The sequence below is a fragment of the Vicugna pacos genome, chromosome 18 (assembly GCF_048564905.1).
Source record: "Vicugna pacos chromosome 18, VicPac4, whole genome shotgun sequence".
In the NCBI taxonomy this organism is placed as follows: Eukaryota; Metazoa; Chordata; class Mammalia; order Artiodactyla; family Camelidae; genus Vicugna; species Vicugna pacos.
This window is the reverse complement of record NC_133004.1, coordinates 45,670,376-45,687,688: the sequence shown is the minus strand read 5'-3', so window position 1 is coordinate 45,687,688 and position 17,313 is coordinate 45,670,376. Positions and strand designations below refer to the sequence as shown.

Here is a 17,313-nt window from a genome sequence, read left to right as displayed (position 1 = left end):
AGGGCAGGGCAGGCAGCAGCGACGTCCCTCATATAGAGTCAAGTAACATCCTAAGACCCACAGAGAGAAGGAAACTGGCCCAAGACCACCCAGAGCGTGGGCTGAGGTTGCGGGGTCCTGGGCGAAGCAGGCGGGCGGCCGGGCCTGAGCTCGGGGCTCGTCTGCAGCTGTAGGCTGTCTGTTCCTCTCCTGGGGCAGTAACGGGGATCAGCTGCCGCTGTCTGCCGCCCCATCCCTCCCTGCCATGGAGCTGCCGTGCCGAGCTTCTAAGCCAACCCTTCTCGATTACCTCCCCTCCTGCCAGCACTGGCTCTTCGTCCAGAAGCTTCTGGGCTGGGGCCCTTACTGGACCACCATGGCCATGCCACTCACTGTCTCTTAGGAAGCCTGCCGGCATCCTGGTGTCTGAGGCCCCCAAGCTGCCGGACACTGAGGAGTACTGCCTTGGATGACTTCCTGTGAGTTAATGGGTCACCCATTATGTCTCCTGGATCTTCCCAGGAAACAGACACCCAGCGGAGGCTAGCCCCAAGGCCCCCAGGATGCAGAATGGGCTTCTAGAACCTGCTGGGACTGATCCCATTTGCAGGAGGCCCCAAGCTGAGCCCCAGCTGAGAAAGGGGTCCTGAGCTCGGCTGAGGACACAAAACCTCCGCGGAACCTGACAGGGAAGGCGGCGTGGAGCCCTTTGGGGCCTCGCGGGCCATGTGGGCCCCCTGTCTCAGCCAAGTCTCCACCCAACCTCATTAGGTAGGTCTTAAGCCATTCTGCCACCTGGCTGGCCGGGAGCCCCACGTTGGGGCTGCTGGAGGGGCATGTGGAGCACAGGCCAGCTGCTCAGGAGATGCACAGGCCCAAGTCCCTGGGCGAGAGGACCAGGCTGTCTGCTTGCCTGACTTGTCAGCACCTGATAAGATGGACAGTAGTGTCATCCTCGTGTAAGGGTGGGAAAACAGGCTCAGAGGAGGAATGTCCCATGTCTAGAGCCTTAACGCTGAGAAGCAGCCACTCTGGGGTTGGAGGGCAAGCAGTCTGGTTCCAGAAGCCCCCAGCCCCTAAGGCTGCATCTGTTTGTCCCTGCCTGGGGAGGGTCCTGGTACAGCCTCTCCCCTCTCCCCCTTCCTGAGGACCCTAAAGCCTCAAGGGGCGTCCTGGCAACCTTGTCAGCTATCTCCATCCCCTCCGGACTCCCCATTTCCTGTCCTGGGCCCAGCACCTCCTCCTCTCACCCACCCGTCATAGCTGCTTGGCCCAGTGGGTCCCTGGAGGGAGCCTTTGGGTCTAGGGTGAGGGCAGGGGAGGGGAGCAGCGCCTCAGGCTGGAGCTGAGCCTGGGGAAGGGGGCAGGGGCAGCTAGGCCGGCCACCCCCCTACAGTTTTCAGACCTCAAGGAGTCACCACAAAATTCCATTCTCCTGACAGCAAAGAAATTGAATCACTCTTGCCAAAGCCCACGGCCCCCACAAGAATGCTGCAAAGCTTTGTCCTGCTGTTCCCAGATAGGCAGCTGTGCCCAGGTCCCCCCACTTCCAGCAGGTCTGGCTGCAGAGAAATGCAGAAAACCCCTGCTGGACTTGATGCCATGCCCCTGCCAAGCTGAGCCAATCCCCCTGTACAGTTGCTCCCCCTCCCGGAGTGCAATGCAACAGAGCTTCTCCAGCCTCCACTTGCTTTCTGTACAATGGGCACATCACTTCCGATGCCTGGTGTGTCAAAGGCACAGCAGCCAGGGCTGTGTAGAAGGGGCTGGGGAGCATGAGTCAGAGAAAGCAGGGGTGCTGTAGGGTGCAGGGCGGGGAGTCCCACCCCCTGGGCTAGGGGTCACAGAGAGGTTGGCTCACAGGACCTCATCAGGTAGGCATAGAGGGTGGCATGGCTGTGTACTGCTCCCCCTCCTGCCTCTGGCAGGCTGCTCAGTGCTTAGTGGGTACCACTAACTATGGGTGCCACTGGCCAGAATCCTAGGTACAGGGCACAGCTCATACAAAGATGTGGGGGCTTGACGGTGTTTGGGCTGTTGGGCAATGGGGAAGCATTGCTGGGAGCAGCATTTCTGTGGAGCTGGGACCGAGCTGGGACTGAGCTGGGACCAAGCTGGACACCAGACCAGGACTTGAACTCAGAGGCAGTGGGGAACCACCAAAGATTTTGGTGTGTGTGTGTGTGTGTGTGTCTGTGTGTCCGGGGGTAGGGGTGAGGGTGTGATCAGAGCTGTGTGGTTTCTGAGTGGAGAGTAAGCAGAGCAGGTAGACTGGGGACAGGAGACCAGGGTGGAGGCTGTCCAAGGGGTCCAGGGAAGAGACGAAGGTCGAGGAGGAGGCTCCCTCTCAGAATAGCCCAGACATGGGGTAGGTAAGAGTTGGTGATGGGGCAAGGGACTTGGGGGCACAGAGACCCTCCAGATGTGAGGCTGGAGTTGTTCTGGGGCTCAGCTGACTGTGTGGGGATGGCCCCGCAGCCATCGGGTCCTTTCCTGCCCTGCCCACCCCCACCTCTGCAGGCTGTGCTCTGGCTGATGGGGGTGGTTTATGGCAGGAGGTGACTCCATGGGAGTCTCGTCACTTGGGCACAGCTAGCACCATCTGCTCAGGCATCTGCCTGCCTGAGGTGGCGCCTGCTAATTACCTTGGGGGTGGGTACAGGAAGAGGCCTGGGAACTCCCATCCCCCCCTCACCCCATCACAGAGGGGCAAGGGGGAAGGCCCCAGGGCCCTAAGAGCAAATGGGCCAGGCCCCCTGGGCGTGAGTCTGGGACCAGGGCCAGACATGCCCCATAAATCTTTATAGAGCACCTACTATGTTCTAGGCCCATGGGGGGGTGCCATGAAGCAGAGGGAAGTGCTGTGAAGATAACTGGCCAGTGGGCAGAATGAGCGCCAAAGAGGTACCAGTTTCGCTGTGGTGGTCGCTGAGGGCGTCCTCAGGAAGGGACGCGGAGGAGCTGGGGAGGGAGGGGAAGGAGGCGCAGCCAAGCAGAGAGCCGCCCCTAGCAGCGCTTCCGGAAGATGCTGCAGGCAGGGGGCTCAGACCGTGATTTCGCGACGGGGGTCCCTTGGCCACTTCCGCGCCCCTCGCCTCTCACCCTCAACCCCGGCTGCCGGCGCGCATTCCTGCCGCGCCTGCTCGTGCGGTGGGCCGGCCCAGCCCGTGGGAAGGGCAGGGGGTGGAGGCCGCCGTGTGCCGGGGAGGAGGGGTGGGGGCACAGCTGGGCCACATCTGGCCCGAGCGCAGAGGGAACAAATGGGACAGAAGGCGGCCTTTCATCTCGCGCGGGGAGGGGCGGCCTCGATTTCTTCTCGCCACGGGGCGCCAGAGAATTTCGGGGGAACTACGGCCCGCACCCTCACGACGTTGGGCTTCGACGAGGAAACTGGCGCTGGGGCTGGGGTGAAATTTGGTAAGGTGCTTTCTCGCTGGAAACTCTTGTCCCTACCTGTGGCTCAGGTGGTTAAACGCCTCCTCGATATTAATACCGGCTGTTCTGGATGGAGTGCTCAGGTCCACCCAGGCGCCGACCCTGTTACTTGGCCTGCACTGTCCCTAGGGGAGGAAGTGGGGCTCGGGGAGGGGAAGCGCACAGCGAGGAAGTAAGGACGTCCCGCAACCCACCTCGGGACGATTGAGCCCCAAGTCACTGTCCTAGAATCCCGGTCACAGCACCGAAGGCGCGTCCCTCCATATGCCAGACGCCCTGTACGGCCCCAGCCGGCGCTGCGCTAGCCTCGGTTTCCCCTTCAGGGCCACCAGGGCGGGGTGGGCCCAAATCCCCACGCCCCGCGGCTGCCCATTAGGGGAGATCCGGGCGGAGCGGGGCGTGCACGTGCGCACAGGGGGCGGGAGCCCAAGGCAACGGCCCTTCAGTTCCCAGACCCCCGCCGTGGCCCCACGTGGGTGTTGCCGGGTGTCGCGGGCAACCCGGCGAGGCCCCGCCCCAGGGCCCTGGAGCCAGTGAGCTTGTGTTAGGGGCGGGGCCTCATGGAGCGCTCCGCCCTCAGGGGGGCGGAGCCACTCTGGGGAGGTTTAAGAGCGCGGGACTCGGGCCTTGCACAGCTGAACTTGCAGAGGGGGCGCGGAGCTTCGGCCGTGGTGTGCCGGGCAGGGCGCACCGTGCGGCCGCCACCCCACCATGCTCAAGCGCTGCGGCCGACGCCTGCTGCTGGCGCTGGCGGGAGCGCTGCTTGCCTGCCTGCTAGTGCTCACGGCCGACCCGCCGCCGCCCCCGGTGCCCGCCGAGCGCGGTCGGCGTGCGCTGCGCAGCCTGGCGGGCCCCTCGGGGGCGGTCCCGGGGCCCGGACTGGAGGCGGCAGCGGCGCCCCGGGCGCTCGTCCGCGAGGTGCACAGTCTGTCCGAGTACTTCAGCCTGCTGACCCGCGCGCGTAGAGACGCGGGCCCACCGCCCGGGGGCGCCCCCCGCCCCTCCGACAGCCATCCGCGGCCCCCGGCCGAGTCGCTAGCGCCGCACGACGTCTTCATCGCCGTCAAGACCACCAAAAAGTTTCACCGCGCGCGCCTCGACCTGCTGCTGGAGACATGGATCTCACGCCACAAGGAGATGGTGAGCCCCCCGCAGCCTGGGCAGGCGGGCTGGGGAGAAGGCACTGTCTTGTCCAGCCGGTGGCAGCATCCGATGGGCGCCAGGCTGTATCTCTCTCCAGCCACTGGGAATATCTAGAGGTGATGATCCCCTTCCAGCCCAGTTTGCCTGGTGGGGCCACCCTCCCCATCACACTGTTGTGAGAGCCCCAGCTGGGGATGGTCCCCAGCCAACCTCCAGGGCGCTGGGCAGCCCACACTGACCCTCCACCAGCCACCAGTGCTTAGGGTTGGTGCCCTGCGATGCTTTTGGCCCCTCAAACACTGGAACTAATTAATAGGGAATTCTTGTCCCCAAACCTTCCTAAGGCAGATTCTGCGTGGGGCATCCACCCTGAGCTCAGATCCTTCCCTGGGAGGAGAACTTTCCTCAAGGTGGAGTGGGGGTTAGGACCCCTGGGCACAACCCTTGCAATGGAGTGGGGGACAGATCAGTGCTGAAGACATTTGGATTTGAGGGAATGAGAGAGCGCTGGGTTTCAAGGTCTGTCTGGGGGCCTTCTCTCCACAGTGCAGGAGTCTGGAGCCTGGAACCCTGTGCTTAGTACATCCTGGCTGAGCATCGACTTCCTACACACACACATAATAAAGACACACCTCACTTTGAAAATCTCCCTCCAGGCTGCAGCAGGACCGTTGGGTTGGGGCAGGACAGGGGCAGAGTGTGAACCCTGCTCAGGCAGCGGTGGTGGGGGAACACCCCCAAGCTGGGATATTCAAGGGACTAACTAGGCATTTGAGGTGAGGGTGAAGGACCCTTGACCCAGGTGGGGTCTCAGAGAAGACTCCACACCTCTTCCTCCCGATTTGAACCCTTGAGGTCTGGGGGCCTTCTGGCCTGGCTGAGCCTGCTTTGGGGGCAGGATCCTGGTGAGGTCATGATGGAGGCTAGGAGGGCAGGGTCCTTTCTAGTCCAAGCATGGGGAGGGGGCCCTGGGAACCCCAAGGCAGCCTCCTGGGAACGCAGCGTCCCTTTCCCAGGGGCTCAGCAGGCTGGCGGGAGGGGGCGGCGGGGGCCGCGGGTTTTGTTTGGCTGCTGGGCCGTTAGGATTCCCAGCGCCGGGCGGCTCTCACGCCGGCCGCTTGGGCAAGGTAACAAAGCCCCTTTCTCCAGTGGAGAAAGGCGTCCGGCCTCTTGTGTGCAGCTATGTGCTCCATGGGAACCGCCGCCGGCGTGCTGGCCACTCAGGTTGCCTGGAGATGAGGGCCTGTGGGGCCCCCCCACATCCCTGAGTGACAGCACTTGCGGGGCACCATCCCTGAGCCAGGCACCACCCTCCGGGACTCTGCCTCCCCGCTGTGTGACCTTCGGCAGTGTTCAGCCCCCTCTGGGCTGCCACCAGTTCTCACACCTCCCATCTTGGGTTTTGGGGGCTTTCTCCAGCAGAGGGGATGTGGTCGGTCTCAGGTGCCAGTCCCTGTGAGCTAGGTGACCTTGGGCAAGACCTAGGGCTTCTCTGACCCTCAGTCTCCTTATCTCTGAAATAGAGAAAGCATTGCCCTTCCAATAAGGTGCTGTAAAAGAGGACTGGCAAGACCTGGGTGTGGGGAATGAGCACGGTGGGGCACTCAGAACCCAGGTGGGGGCTGTCATTCCCTTGGACCCTTAGCTTCCTGCTGAAGGGCAATTCAGGTTTCCTTTTTGCCAGCTGACCCCACCCCGGAGAGGCTGAAGCTGCCCCAACAATCAGTTCATGTGTCACAGCAAGCAAGAGCCCCTCTTACCATGTACTGTGGGGGAGGGGTCCTTGAAACTCTTTCAAAACAGAGGATCCTCCTTTCCCAGCCCTGTGCAGGGTGATTCAGACCCTGTCTGACCGGGGAAACTCAAGGAAGTCAGGGCTGCACTAGGGGGAAACCCAGAGAGGCTGTGTGAGCTGGAAGTGGGCATCTGACCCATGCTGGGGAGGGAGGGGCTTCCTGGAGGAGGTGCCATTTGAGCTAGACTGGGAGTAGAAAATGCCCTGAAAGGGCAGTTGGGCATCATGAGCACGGGCCTGGGGGATGTGCCAGAAACTTCTAGCTACTGGAGTGACCTGGGCGGGGGTGGTCAGCAGGGGCCACACCACGACAGGCCTTGAAGTCCAGGATGAGCGGCCGGGCCTTTGGCCGACACGTTCCTCCCCCATCCCTCCCAGGAGTGGGCCAGGCTGCTGTGGCTGCCACCGCAGCAGCCACAATTGTTGGGGGGAGAGCTTGGCATCCTGTGTTTCTTTGAATCGCGGCTCCAGGAACAATGCTGCTTCCTGTGGGTGCCCCCCACCCGCCCTCCGCCAGCCCTGCTGTTGTCAGGGAAGTGGGGAGGGGTCTGAGGGGTTCTCGCTCCTAGAAAGGCGCAGCTGGGATGGACTAGCACCACCTCTGTCCTCGGTACAACCGCAGGCTGGGGGCTGCCCCTCTGGGCCTCAGTTTCCCCATTTGTGTCCACAGTTAGTAACGGTGCCTTCCTCCCAGGGCCGTTAGGGAGAAGCAGGAAGAGAACTGTTCTTGGCATTTTGCTTGGGGCTTATGTGAGCTCTGGTTACGCCCATTGCACAGAGGGGGAAACTGAGGCTCTGAGCAGTGGGTGAGGCCTGTGGCCAGGCAGCCCAAACCTTCCCTCCTGGTTGCTCTGTTGTGGGGAGACAGGAGGCCCAGCACCCTCACAGCCCCACAGCCCCACCCCTCCAAGTACTCCTCACTGAACAAAGGTGACTTTAATCTCCATAGCCTTGGGCTGGGTTTTTAGGGCACCACCAAAGCGCGGGAGAACAGGCCTTGCTTGATCTCATTAAGAAAGCATTTTCCTTTTAATCCAGTGGCGGCAACGGCGCGTCTGCACGGGCCGGCCTCAGCCTCCCACGGCATTCCTGGGCTGAGGTGCTGGGGAGCGGGCGGGGGGCTGGATGCGAGTCTGTGCGTGCGGGCTGCCCTGGGGTGTCTGCTCTGGAAGGAGAGGGTGCATGTGTGGAGAGGGTGCAGAATGAGCCCGCCACCCCTCTTAGCTCTAGGCCCACCCAGCCGGTGGCCTTGCCCCAGCGTGGGCCAGCGTCTGGGGTCAGGCTGGGCAAGGAGCCGGGGCTGCTGGTTGGGGTGGGTCCCCCAGGTCCCTGGGGGTGTACTGCTCTCTACGCATGCTGGCTCCTCCCTTGGACCCATCTGTGCACAGAAGGAAACCGAGGCCTGGCGGGCATGGATGTGGGGGTTTCTCCTGCTGCCTGTGCTCAGAGGACCCGCCACTGGGCCCCCGGCTTTGCACTCAGCCCCGCCTGGGTGCTCTGGGCGGCACGCGCTGGGCGGGCCAGCCAGAGGAAGGAACATTCCTCCCCGTGTGCCGACCGGCCCAGGCGGGCGCCGGCAGCTCCTGGTCCCTCCCTGTCGGCCCCCCTCTTCCGCGGAGCAATCCTGGCAGGGATGGCCCTGTGCCGGCACAGGTGGAGCCTTGCTGTGGCCTTGAGTGAGGCCTGTCTGTGAGCCTGGGTTTCCTTGTCTGAGCAGCCGGCGGGGGTGCCCGGCTGTCCAGGTGCTGGGGACACTGATCCCTGCGCTGGGGCATGTGCGGTTTCCTGCCTCAAGCTCACTGACGGACGGCACCCCCTTAGAACCCGGAGGCTCCTTTGGCTCAGAGAAGGTGACCAGCTCAGCTGGCTGGTCACACAGTTAGGGGTGCGAGGGGCCCAGCTTGAGGGCCCAGCCCGGAGGACTGCAGGGCTGTGGCCGCACCCCTGCCCGCTGGACCTTGCGCCCAGCCCGGCCCAGTTAACCAGGCCAGCTGTATGGTAATGGGCCGCTAGGCCACTCCCGCTTAACGCGGCCGAGTTCCCCTTGCCGCGCGGCCCAGGACAAAGCTGGCGGACAATGCCTGGTGATTCATCCTCCCTCCGGGCCCTTTGTCCAACAGTGCTTGGCAGACGCCCAGCAGAGGCCTTTGTCCCTGACTGATTGAGACTTGGCTTCCCAAAGCCGACCTCCTCTGCCTGTCCCCCCACCACCCTCTGCCCCCTCCCACAGGCCGGGCACTGTGTCAATAAGGGTGTGTGCCCCACCAGGTGCGCAGGGCGGGCCAGGAGCCTGTTACCTGGCGCGTGGGCGGGGCACCCCACCTGGCTCGTGCCTGCACAGCTGCCGGGTGACCTTGGGCCCAGCTGTCGAGGTCGGGGGTGGGGTCTGCCTGAGCCCCTGACCCACTTCCACTCAGGCTAAGCATTGAGCCCCACTCTGCACAGGGGGAAATTGAGGCCCAGAGAAGGGTGGGGCAGTGGCATGACAGAGGGGTCCCGTGAAGCCTTGGGGTGCCCAGCCCTGGACCCTGCAGTGGACAGGGGTGGGGGCACAGAGCTGCCTGTTCAAGGCCGTATTTCTCCCTGCAGACGTTCATTTTCACGGACGGGGAAGATGAAGCCCTGGCCAGGCGCACGGGTGAGCCCTGGACGTGGGGAGGCAAGGGGGGCTCCACCCCAGAGGAAACCCTCCCCTCGGGAGAGGTCACGGAGTCCACGGGCCTGGGAGGGCAGTTTACTCAGCGGGTTTGCTCAATGCCCCGCCCCGCCACTCGCCCCCACCCCCAATTCTCATGCAAATGAGGCCCTTTCAGCTCCCGCAGCTCTTTGAGCTGCTCTGGCGGCAACAGGTGGCTGGTGCTGGGAAAAAGCGGCCTGAATGGACAGGGGCGGGCGGGGCGCGCCGGCGGGGATCACCAGGCCTGGGTCCTCTCCAGTAGGGCAGGGCGGGGTGCCGCTGCAGGCACAGCGTGGACCCAGGGCGCCCGGGGACAGACTGCCACCCGCCCTGGCCTGCTCTGCTCTCCGCCTGCCTGCCGTGTCACCCCAGGCTAGGCTGCCCTCTCTGAACTGTCTCGGACCCACTCACAGCCCTTCCCCTTGTCCGCAGGCAATGTGGTCAACACCAACTGCTCAGCTGCCCACAGCCGACAGGCGCTGTCCTGCAAGATGGCCGTGGAGTACGACCGCTTCATCGAGTCGGGGAGGAAGTGAGTGCTGGCCTTTGGCTGGGGCCCAGGGAGCGTCCCCTCCTCGGGCTCCTGTCCTGGCAGTTCCCCCCCCATGCCCTCCCTGACGGCCCTGCCTCGCCCAGGTGGTTCTGCCACGTGGATGATGATAACTACGTAAACGTGAGGGCCTTGCTGAGGCTGCTGGCCAGCTACCCGCACACGCAGGACGTCTACCTCGGCAAGCCCAGCCTGGACAGGCCCATCCAGGCCACGGAGAGGGTCAGCGAGAACAAGGTGGTGAGTGTTCCAGCCACATACGCCTGTCCAGGGGAGGAGGCTGGAGGTGTCCCTGCAGTTTACAGGCGCAGGGAGAGAGGGTCTGGGGGTCTCACCACGTTCTCCCTCCCGCAGCGTCCTGTCCACTTCTGGTTTGCCACGGGCGGGGCTGGCTTCTGTATCAGCCGAGGGCTGGCCCTGAAGATGAGCCCATGGGCCAGGTGAGTGCCCTGGGGCCCCAGTGAAGCTGCGCCAGGTCCCAGGGTTCCCGTGGCGGGGCCTGGCTTGGTTCGTCCTCCCTGCAGCAGTGTGCCCAGCTTCACGTGCACTGGCAGGGGGAGTCATCCCTACCACTGCCCACCAGCCTCTGCTCTGGGGGGTCAGCACCCAGGTTGGGCGGGACACCTTCCTACACCTGGTAACCCCCGACTCACAGAGAATCATCAGGCTGGTACGGAGGAGGGGACCGTCCTGGGGCTCACGGAGGTGGGGAGCTGCCAGCGTGAGAGCCCGTTAGGGACACAGACTGGTCTGCAGGCCGCCCCGCCAGGCGCATCCACCTCCTCTCTGAGCCTGGCCAAGCACTCCGTACGACACTCTGCCCAACGGGGTCCTGCCCAGCTCCTGCCTCTGCTCACTGTGGCACTTCCCTCCCACAGTGGAGGCCACTTCATGAGCACGGCCGAGCGGATCCGGCTGCCGGACGACTGCACCATCGGCTACATCGTGGAGGCCTTGCTGGGCGTGCCTCTCGTCCGCAGCGGGCTCTTCCACTCCCACCTGGAGAACCTGCAGCAGGTGCCCACCTCCGAGCTCCATGAGCAGGTGTGCCTCCCCAGGGGCTCAGGAAGGGACTTGGGACTGAGAAGGGGCTGAGAGAGGAGGGGAGGGGCCGATGGGAGGGAGGAAGGGAGGAGAAGGGGGAGGTAGGGAGGAGGTGGGGTCACTGTTCTAAATGGGTCAGGAGAGGCCCTGCTGTCGGCTGCCAGCCAGGCACCCACGTCCTCCACGCAGGTCCTGTAGTGCATCCTTCCCGCCTTCTGTCTCAGTGGGACAGCTGGTCAGTGCCTGTTGGGTCCCCCGGGTCAGTAGCTGCTCTCTGGCAAGGACTAGCTGAGTCCACCTTGGACATGATCCCTGGAGTGTGCAGAGCAGGGGGGGTGGTGCCGCACGGCTCACAGACCTTCCTTCTTGGTCTGAGGGTGTGCAGAACGCAAGCCTGTTCCTGTTCCCTCATTCAGAGCCACACGCCAGCCTTGGGCAGAGCTGGGGTGGGGGGCATCGGGACCCCTCCCGGCATCACTCTGTCCCTCTCTTCGCAGGTGACCTTGAGCTACGGCATGTTTGAAAGCAAGCGGAACGCTGTCCACATTAAGGGGCCCTTCTCTGTGGAGGCTGACCCATCCAGGTGAGGAAGGGGAGGCCCAGATGGGGGCTGGCTTACATCGGGTCCCCTGGGGTCTCCTGCGGTTAAGCAGCACGGCTAGGAGGGCCTGGTGCTGTGAGCTCAGCCCCCGACTCTGTCCCCACAGGTTCCGCTCCATCCACTGCCACCTGTACCCGGACACACCCTGGTGTCCCCGCACTGCCACCTTCTAGCAGCTTGTGGCCGAAACCCTGTCCCCGGGCACCCCTGGTATCCAAAGGGCCTGGGGAACCCTGTTGTGCTGCCCTGTCCTCGGCATTTGAGGCTCCCCCAGGGCCGTGCCTGTGTGTGTACTGTGTGCCCCTCCGTGTAGCAGACTGCTGGGCGGCTCTGCGCCGCCGAGGAGCAGGCAAAGTGCCACCTGTCCGTTTTCCCCTGCTCTGCCGGGTAGCGGCTCCGGGCCCACGTCCCAGAAGGACTTTTACGTCAGGGGTCACTCTGAGGGTGGTTTTCTTATTACTCTGAGGTCTTTGGGCAGCGTGGGGCCCGGAGGCCACTCTGCAGCGCTGTGCAGGGCCCTTCCCTCCTAGGCAGGCCCTGAGCGGGGGACACCTGCACCCTGGGATCCCGCTCCTGCCTCGGAGCCCCCAGGACGGCTCACGCTGGGTCCCCCTGCTGAGCTCTGGCCTGGGCCCTGAGGGTCATCTTCATCATAATGGCAGCCCCAGTGGCCTAGCGGCGGGGGAGGTGTAGCGCCCCCGGGGAAGGGGACGACCCAGCCCTCTCAGCCGTCTTCCCTTTGTGATGGGGAGCCAGCTGAGCATTTTATCTCCTCTCTGAAGTAGAGAGAAAGTCGCCCATACTGGGTGTGTCTGTAAATATTGTGACAGTATTTTTCACTGTGCTTGTTTTTCAAAGTGGGGGGTAAAAGGTAGGGTGTTTTTGACCTTTCTTCTGGGGGGAGGTGGGGAAGGCTGTTATTTTTATCTTTTCTGTGGATCAGAAAAAGCAGAAGCCAAACTTGGGACATCTTTGCTGTTAAAGCTGATGGAAATGTCTGACACTCTGTGTATTTATATGTCGTGGGATCTGGCCTCTCCCCGCCCACCTCCCGCACAGAACCTGTCTCCCACCAGCCTAGCTCTGCGCACCTGGCCAGTGGGGCATGTTTTGTCTTCTGTTTTTCTTTCTGCAAAGACATAGCTAGGAAAGTGAATGATAAGGGAAAAGTTCTCAGGGAATTGAAGTGTGTTGCTATGGTGACGTCCTTTGCTGTGAATAAAGATGCTCTTTGGGGCACCCCTTGGCTGGAAGTTGCCCTGAGCTGCAGGTCGGTGGGAGGTGGACCCAGCTGGGCTGGGGGCTTGCTGGGTGGAGACCCCCAGGCCGGCTATTGCAGGAAGGTCTCTTGTGGCCAGGCCAGGGCTCCTGCCTAGGAGTGGGAGGCGTTCTGAGCCTGCAGGTCTTAATCAACGGGCAGCCCTGAGGCTCTGCAGCCCTGGCCTGGGCCAGCCTGGCCCTGGACAGCTGCCAGGGAGTCCAGCTCTCTCTGCGGGAGGACGGGGGCTGGCTGTGGCCTGGCCAGGGACCTCCTTACCCGGCTTCATCCCTGTCACGGGCACGCAGACGGCACATTGTTGCCCCCTTGTGCAGATGGGGAAACAGGCTCAGAGCAAGTGATGCCCAAGGTCAGGTAGCTGGGCTGGTAAAGAGCTCACACTCTGAGGCCAGCTGTCCCCCACTGCCCATGCTGCTGGCCCTGGACTGGCCCCAGGATTCTGGGCCAGGACTCGCCCTGCACTGCTTTTCTGCAGAAAGCAGCTCCTCGGCTCTTCCTCAGATCAAGCCTGTGTGATGGCAGGAGTGGGGAGGGGCTGCTCTGGCCTCAGCTGGGGAGTCCCCCTCTGCACCCCTCCCTGGTCTGGGGCAGCCCTCACTTCCTCTTCCTCAGACTGAGCCCAGCTGCCCCTGCGGCTGCACAGTCCCTGTGACCTCACCCCCCACTGCCCCAAGCTTGGCCCTATCAGCACATCAGAAAGCAGACACAGTGGTTGGAAGGGTGCCTCCCTTCCGGTCCCTGATCTGGAGGCCAAATGCCAGCCCCACCCCCACAGGACCCAGGCTCACACATGCACCACCCCCAGGGAGAGCCCCTTCCTCATCCCTGGGGCCTGCCCTGGCCTGGGGGGGGACTGGCTGGGGCCTGACTGAATCAGCAGTGTGGTTTGGACAGTGACTGCGCCAGTGGGAGGGAAGGAGGGCCCCTCACCATTACACAGCCTCACCCCTATCTGGGAGACACCCCCAGCCTCACCTCAGCATCCACTGAGTGCCAGCTGGGTAGGGACACATGGGGGGGTAGGGGGTGTCAGCGGAACTGCTGCCTCCTGCGGGCAGAGGCCCTGGGCCCCCTTCCTGCTGTGTGAGTCAGAGGAGCCTCTGACCTGGCCGAGTGTAGACCCAGGGCCCCAGCTGCGCTGGCATCACCTCCCCACAGAGCTGGCGGGGCCCGGAGGCCCCTGCCGGGGCGGGGAGACTCCACTGGCAGGTCATAGCTGGTCTGAGCTGCCCCATGGGGTGGGGCGCTGAGCAGGGAGGGCAGAGGAGACCAGGTTGGTGGGGGGAGCCTTGACTTCAGTCCGAGAAAGGGGGACACCCTGGTGCTCTGGGCCTGGGAGGGGTCACAGAGGGGCACAGGCCAGCAGCATCCTGGCCCCTTTTTTTTTAAATCAAGGTGCTGGGGACTGAACCCAGGACCTTGTGCATGCTAAGCACATGCTCTACCACTGAGCTGTACCCGCCTCCCCTTTCCTCTTAAATGAGAAGCTGAGGGAGGAGGGAAGTTCCCCTTCCTCAGAAGGGGAAGCAGGTCCATGAGGCCTTCCAGGAACCGGGCAGCCTGACTTCTCCCATCTGCTGCCCTCAGGGTGTGAGGCGGGCTCCCCCTTCTCCCAGGAGACGAGTCACAGATGCCCCCTTCCCCGAGGCACAACTGGGGGCAGCAGTGTCCCACCCCCAGGTGGCATCGTTGCCCCTCACCCACGCACTCGGCCAGTGGTCAGTTGGAGAGGTCCTGGCTGGCTCAGGCGGCTCCACACCCCGCAGCCCAGCCCAGCCTGGCCCTCCCAAACGGCTGGTCACTTGCAGGCTTCCAAAAATAAAGAGTAAAACCGCAACCACTGGGGCTGCTGGGTGCTCCCCCAACCCCTGGCTTCCGTGCAGCCAGAGCAGAGGCTGAGCCAGGTCTTGGAGGGGCTGAGAGGTGCCAGGGTGGGCCCCTTCCTGCTCAGTTTAAACCAGCTTCCCTTTACCTGGGCTGGAGCAGGGACACCCTGCAGCAGCAGAGTGGGGAGAGGAAGGTGTTCCCAGTCTCACCACAGCCTGGGTGAAGGGCAGACAGGGGACCAGCCAGGATGCCTGGAGGGCTGGGAGGGAGGGTGGGATGTGGTCGGGTCTCCAGGACCCTCCTCCACCCAGCCCAACCACCAGCAGGCAACCAGGGCTTTTCATAAAGCTCCATCCAAGGTTCGAGGTTTGAGAGGCCCGACCCTGCTGGTGGCTTCAGCCAGTCCTGCCTTCTCTGGGCCTGGGATCAGAGGGCACGGGAGGTGGGGGACCAGAGCCAGCCCCATCTTTTTGTCTGTCAGACCAGTTGACCAGTCCTGCTGCCACCCCAGGCCCAGGTGCCCAGGCCCGGCCTCACCACGTGTTCCTGGATGTGACCCCTTCCCCAGGTCCTTTCTGAGCCCAGGGCTGGACACACAGAAGGCACTTGGCCCATGGCTAGGCGTGGACCCAGGGACGGAGGAGCTCCTCGTCCTGACCCCTGGAGGCTGCCCACATTATGCAGCCATGCTGAATGCGGGGTCTCGGAGCTGTGGCTGCTTTCCCCCATGCCTGCCCAGGCCTCAGGGACAAACCCCTCACCATGTATAACCCACCATAGTCCTTGGGCGCCACCTGGTGGCCAGAGCCGGTAGTTTCTCCCACGCCGAATCCACCTTTCCCAGGACCCCACCCTGATCTAGGGTGGAGCCCCCGAGTGGCAAGCAGGAGACCCCATCTCTGCAGCTCCTTGCTTGCTTTTAAAAGTTCACATCACGAATCTTTTGTTATTACCCATATTTGCTGTATTACCAATGTTTGGAATCTACTGGTTATGACCAATACTTGGTTCATGCAGCACATGCGATGTCAAGAGGCAAGCTTGAGCCAGCTGCTGCAGGCCACCCCTGCCGCCATCCTGCCCCCTCGCTCTGGCGTGGGGCTGGCTGCTGCATCTCCTCGCAGCCCATCCTGGTGGAATCCCCAGATCCTCCACCTCAGCCAAGTGACCGCTCATTCCTGCTTGATCGCGGTGGTCACAGCTAAGCCCCAGACCAGCAGCCTGCGGTCACTGGGAACTTGCTGGGAATGCAGATTCCCGGGCCTGCCCAGCCCACTGGGAACTCCAGGTGGCTCCTCCAACAGTGTCCATTTGACCCTGCCAAGTCTCGGCCTCTGAGGACCCAGCACCCCCTGCCGGGAATCTGCTGTCCTCACACCTCACTCCTCCTGGAGATTCTCCTGTGACCTGGTGCAGACCCTCCTCCTCTGCCCCCTCCCACCAAGTCAGCCTCTGCTGCCCCCACCCTGTGGGTGTCCACAGGCCCCCTGGTCCCAGGGAGACTTTGCCTCCTGGCTGACAACCACTCTGTCCCACACTGAGTGTCCTGAGTCTGTTCCTGGTGACTTGGCCTCTGAGACCCTTCCTACACCATTGGTGGCCCCTCCCCCAATACCCTGCCCCCTCCTTGATCCCCACCCATGGCCATTTCCCAGACCTTGCCCACCCCATAGCAGCAGTGTCCCACTCTGCCTCCACCTCCTGTCTGTCCAGCTCACTCCCTCTGGTTTCCGGACTCCACTGGAGTCCGCAGATCCCGCACCCCTCAAGGACCTGTCCTCCCCTGGCTGAAATCCCAGGGTCTAGTCACAGCCTTGAAGTCACCTTCACCTCCCTTGGCCTCTCTCACTTCCACATCTTCTCTTGGCCAAGCCTGTAGTCTCTGACCTGCTGCGTCCAGCCCTCCGCCTGCTCACCACCCTCCCATACCTGAGCGGCCAGAGGGGCTGCTTCCCCACCTGGGGAGTCTCACCTGAGTTCCAGACCATGCGTGTAAGGGGCCCTTGGGGGTTCCACTGTCCCTGGTCCCCTGGCTCTCCCACAGCCCCCCACCTCCTCTTCAGCCTTCTCGCGACTCCATGAGACCATCTGGCACCCCAGCCCCAGGCTACCCATGTGCTCTGAGCACTGGGCCGGCAGGGGGCGCTGAGCTCCTGTCTGTGGCCATCCCCTGCCCTGTGACCTACGTCTCAGCCCCACTTGGCAACTCAGCAACATCACTCCACCAATGGACTGTCCCCTCTTCCCTGCCGCAGCCACTTCTGTCCCCGAGACCATTCCTGCCAGCCTTTTCAACACGCTGTTATTTCCCCATGTTAAAACACACGGGCTCGTGGGGGAGTCTAGCTTAGCGGTAGACCTGGGTTCAATCCCCAGCACCTCCGTTAAATAAATAAATACATAAAAACCTAATTACCTCCCCTCATCCCCAAAAAAGGAAACACACATAGACTTCTCTGGGTCACTCCCACCCACCAGCTGCTGCACCATTTTTCTACTTTGCAGCTAAACTCGAAAAAGGAGCTGTCCCCGTGCCAACTGGAGGGCTTCACCGGACCTGCCCCTGTCCAGTGTCATCCAGGTTCCCAGATCCACTGGTCACTGCCTAGTCCTCGTGGACCTGGCCACCAGCAGCATTTGACATGGTCCCTCACCCCTCCCCGAGACTGTCTTCATGCATCTCCCAGGATACCCACTGTCTTGGCTTTCTCTTGCCTCACTGGTCCCCCTTGCACCCCTCAGACCCCAGACCGGAAGCCCCCAACCTGACCCTTGGCCCTGCTATCTCCTCTTCCGCCCCACTCCCTGGGGGACATCACCCAGGCTCATGGCTTTAAACAGTACAATGCCCAAGACTCCAGCAGACCATCCCCACCCAGTGCTCTCCCCAGAATCCCGCCATGCTCCAAACCTCCCCTGGGGTATCCAGTGAACACCTGGGGCTCAACATGTCCCAGACTGGACCTCCGAGCGCCCCTAGATC

General features: G+C 63.0%; 1 protein-coding gene across 3 annotated transcripts; it reads left to right on the top strand.

The window, feature by feature from the left end:
* Positions 1-4,031: 4,031 nt before the first annotated feature.
* LFNG (LFNG O-fucosylpeptide 3-beta-N-acetylglucosaminyltransferase) lies at positions 4,032-17,026 on the top strand. 3 transcript variants are annotated; one of them, XM_072943431.1, is made up of 8 exons: positions 4,032-4,554; positions 8,942-8,990; positions 9,462-9,561; positions 9,666-9,819; positions 9,934-10,019; positions 10,458-10,623; positions 11,121-11,206; positions 16,836-17,026. In XM_072943431.1, the coding sequence occupies exons 1-8, from the start codon at positions 4,126-4,128 to the stop codon at positions 16,837-16,839; spliced, it is 1,074 nt and encodes a 357-aa protein (XP_072799532.1). In that variant the 5' UTR covers positions 4,032-4,125; the 3' UTR covers positions 16,840-17,026. The 3 variants fall into 3 exon arrangements, with proteins under 3 accessions (XP_072799532.1, XP_015100089.2, XP_072799531.1); XM_015244603.3 differs by lacking the exon at positions 16,836-17,026 and adding an exon at positions 11,331-12,463 and having other exon boundaries at positions 9,666-9,816; XM_072943430.1 differs by lacking the exon at positions 16,836-17,026 and adding an exon at positions 11,331-12,463 and having other exon boundaries at positions 4,033-4,554.
* Positions 17,027-17,313: the final 287 nt, after the last annotated feature.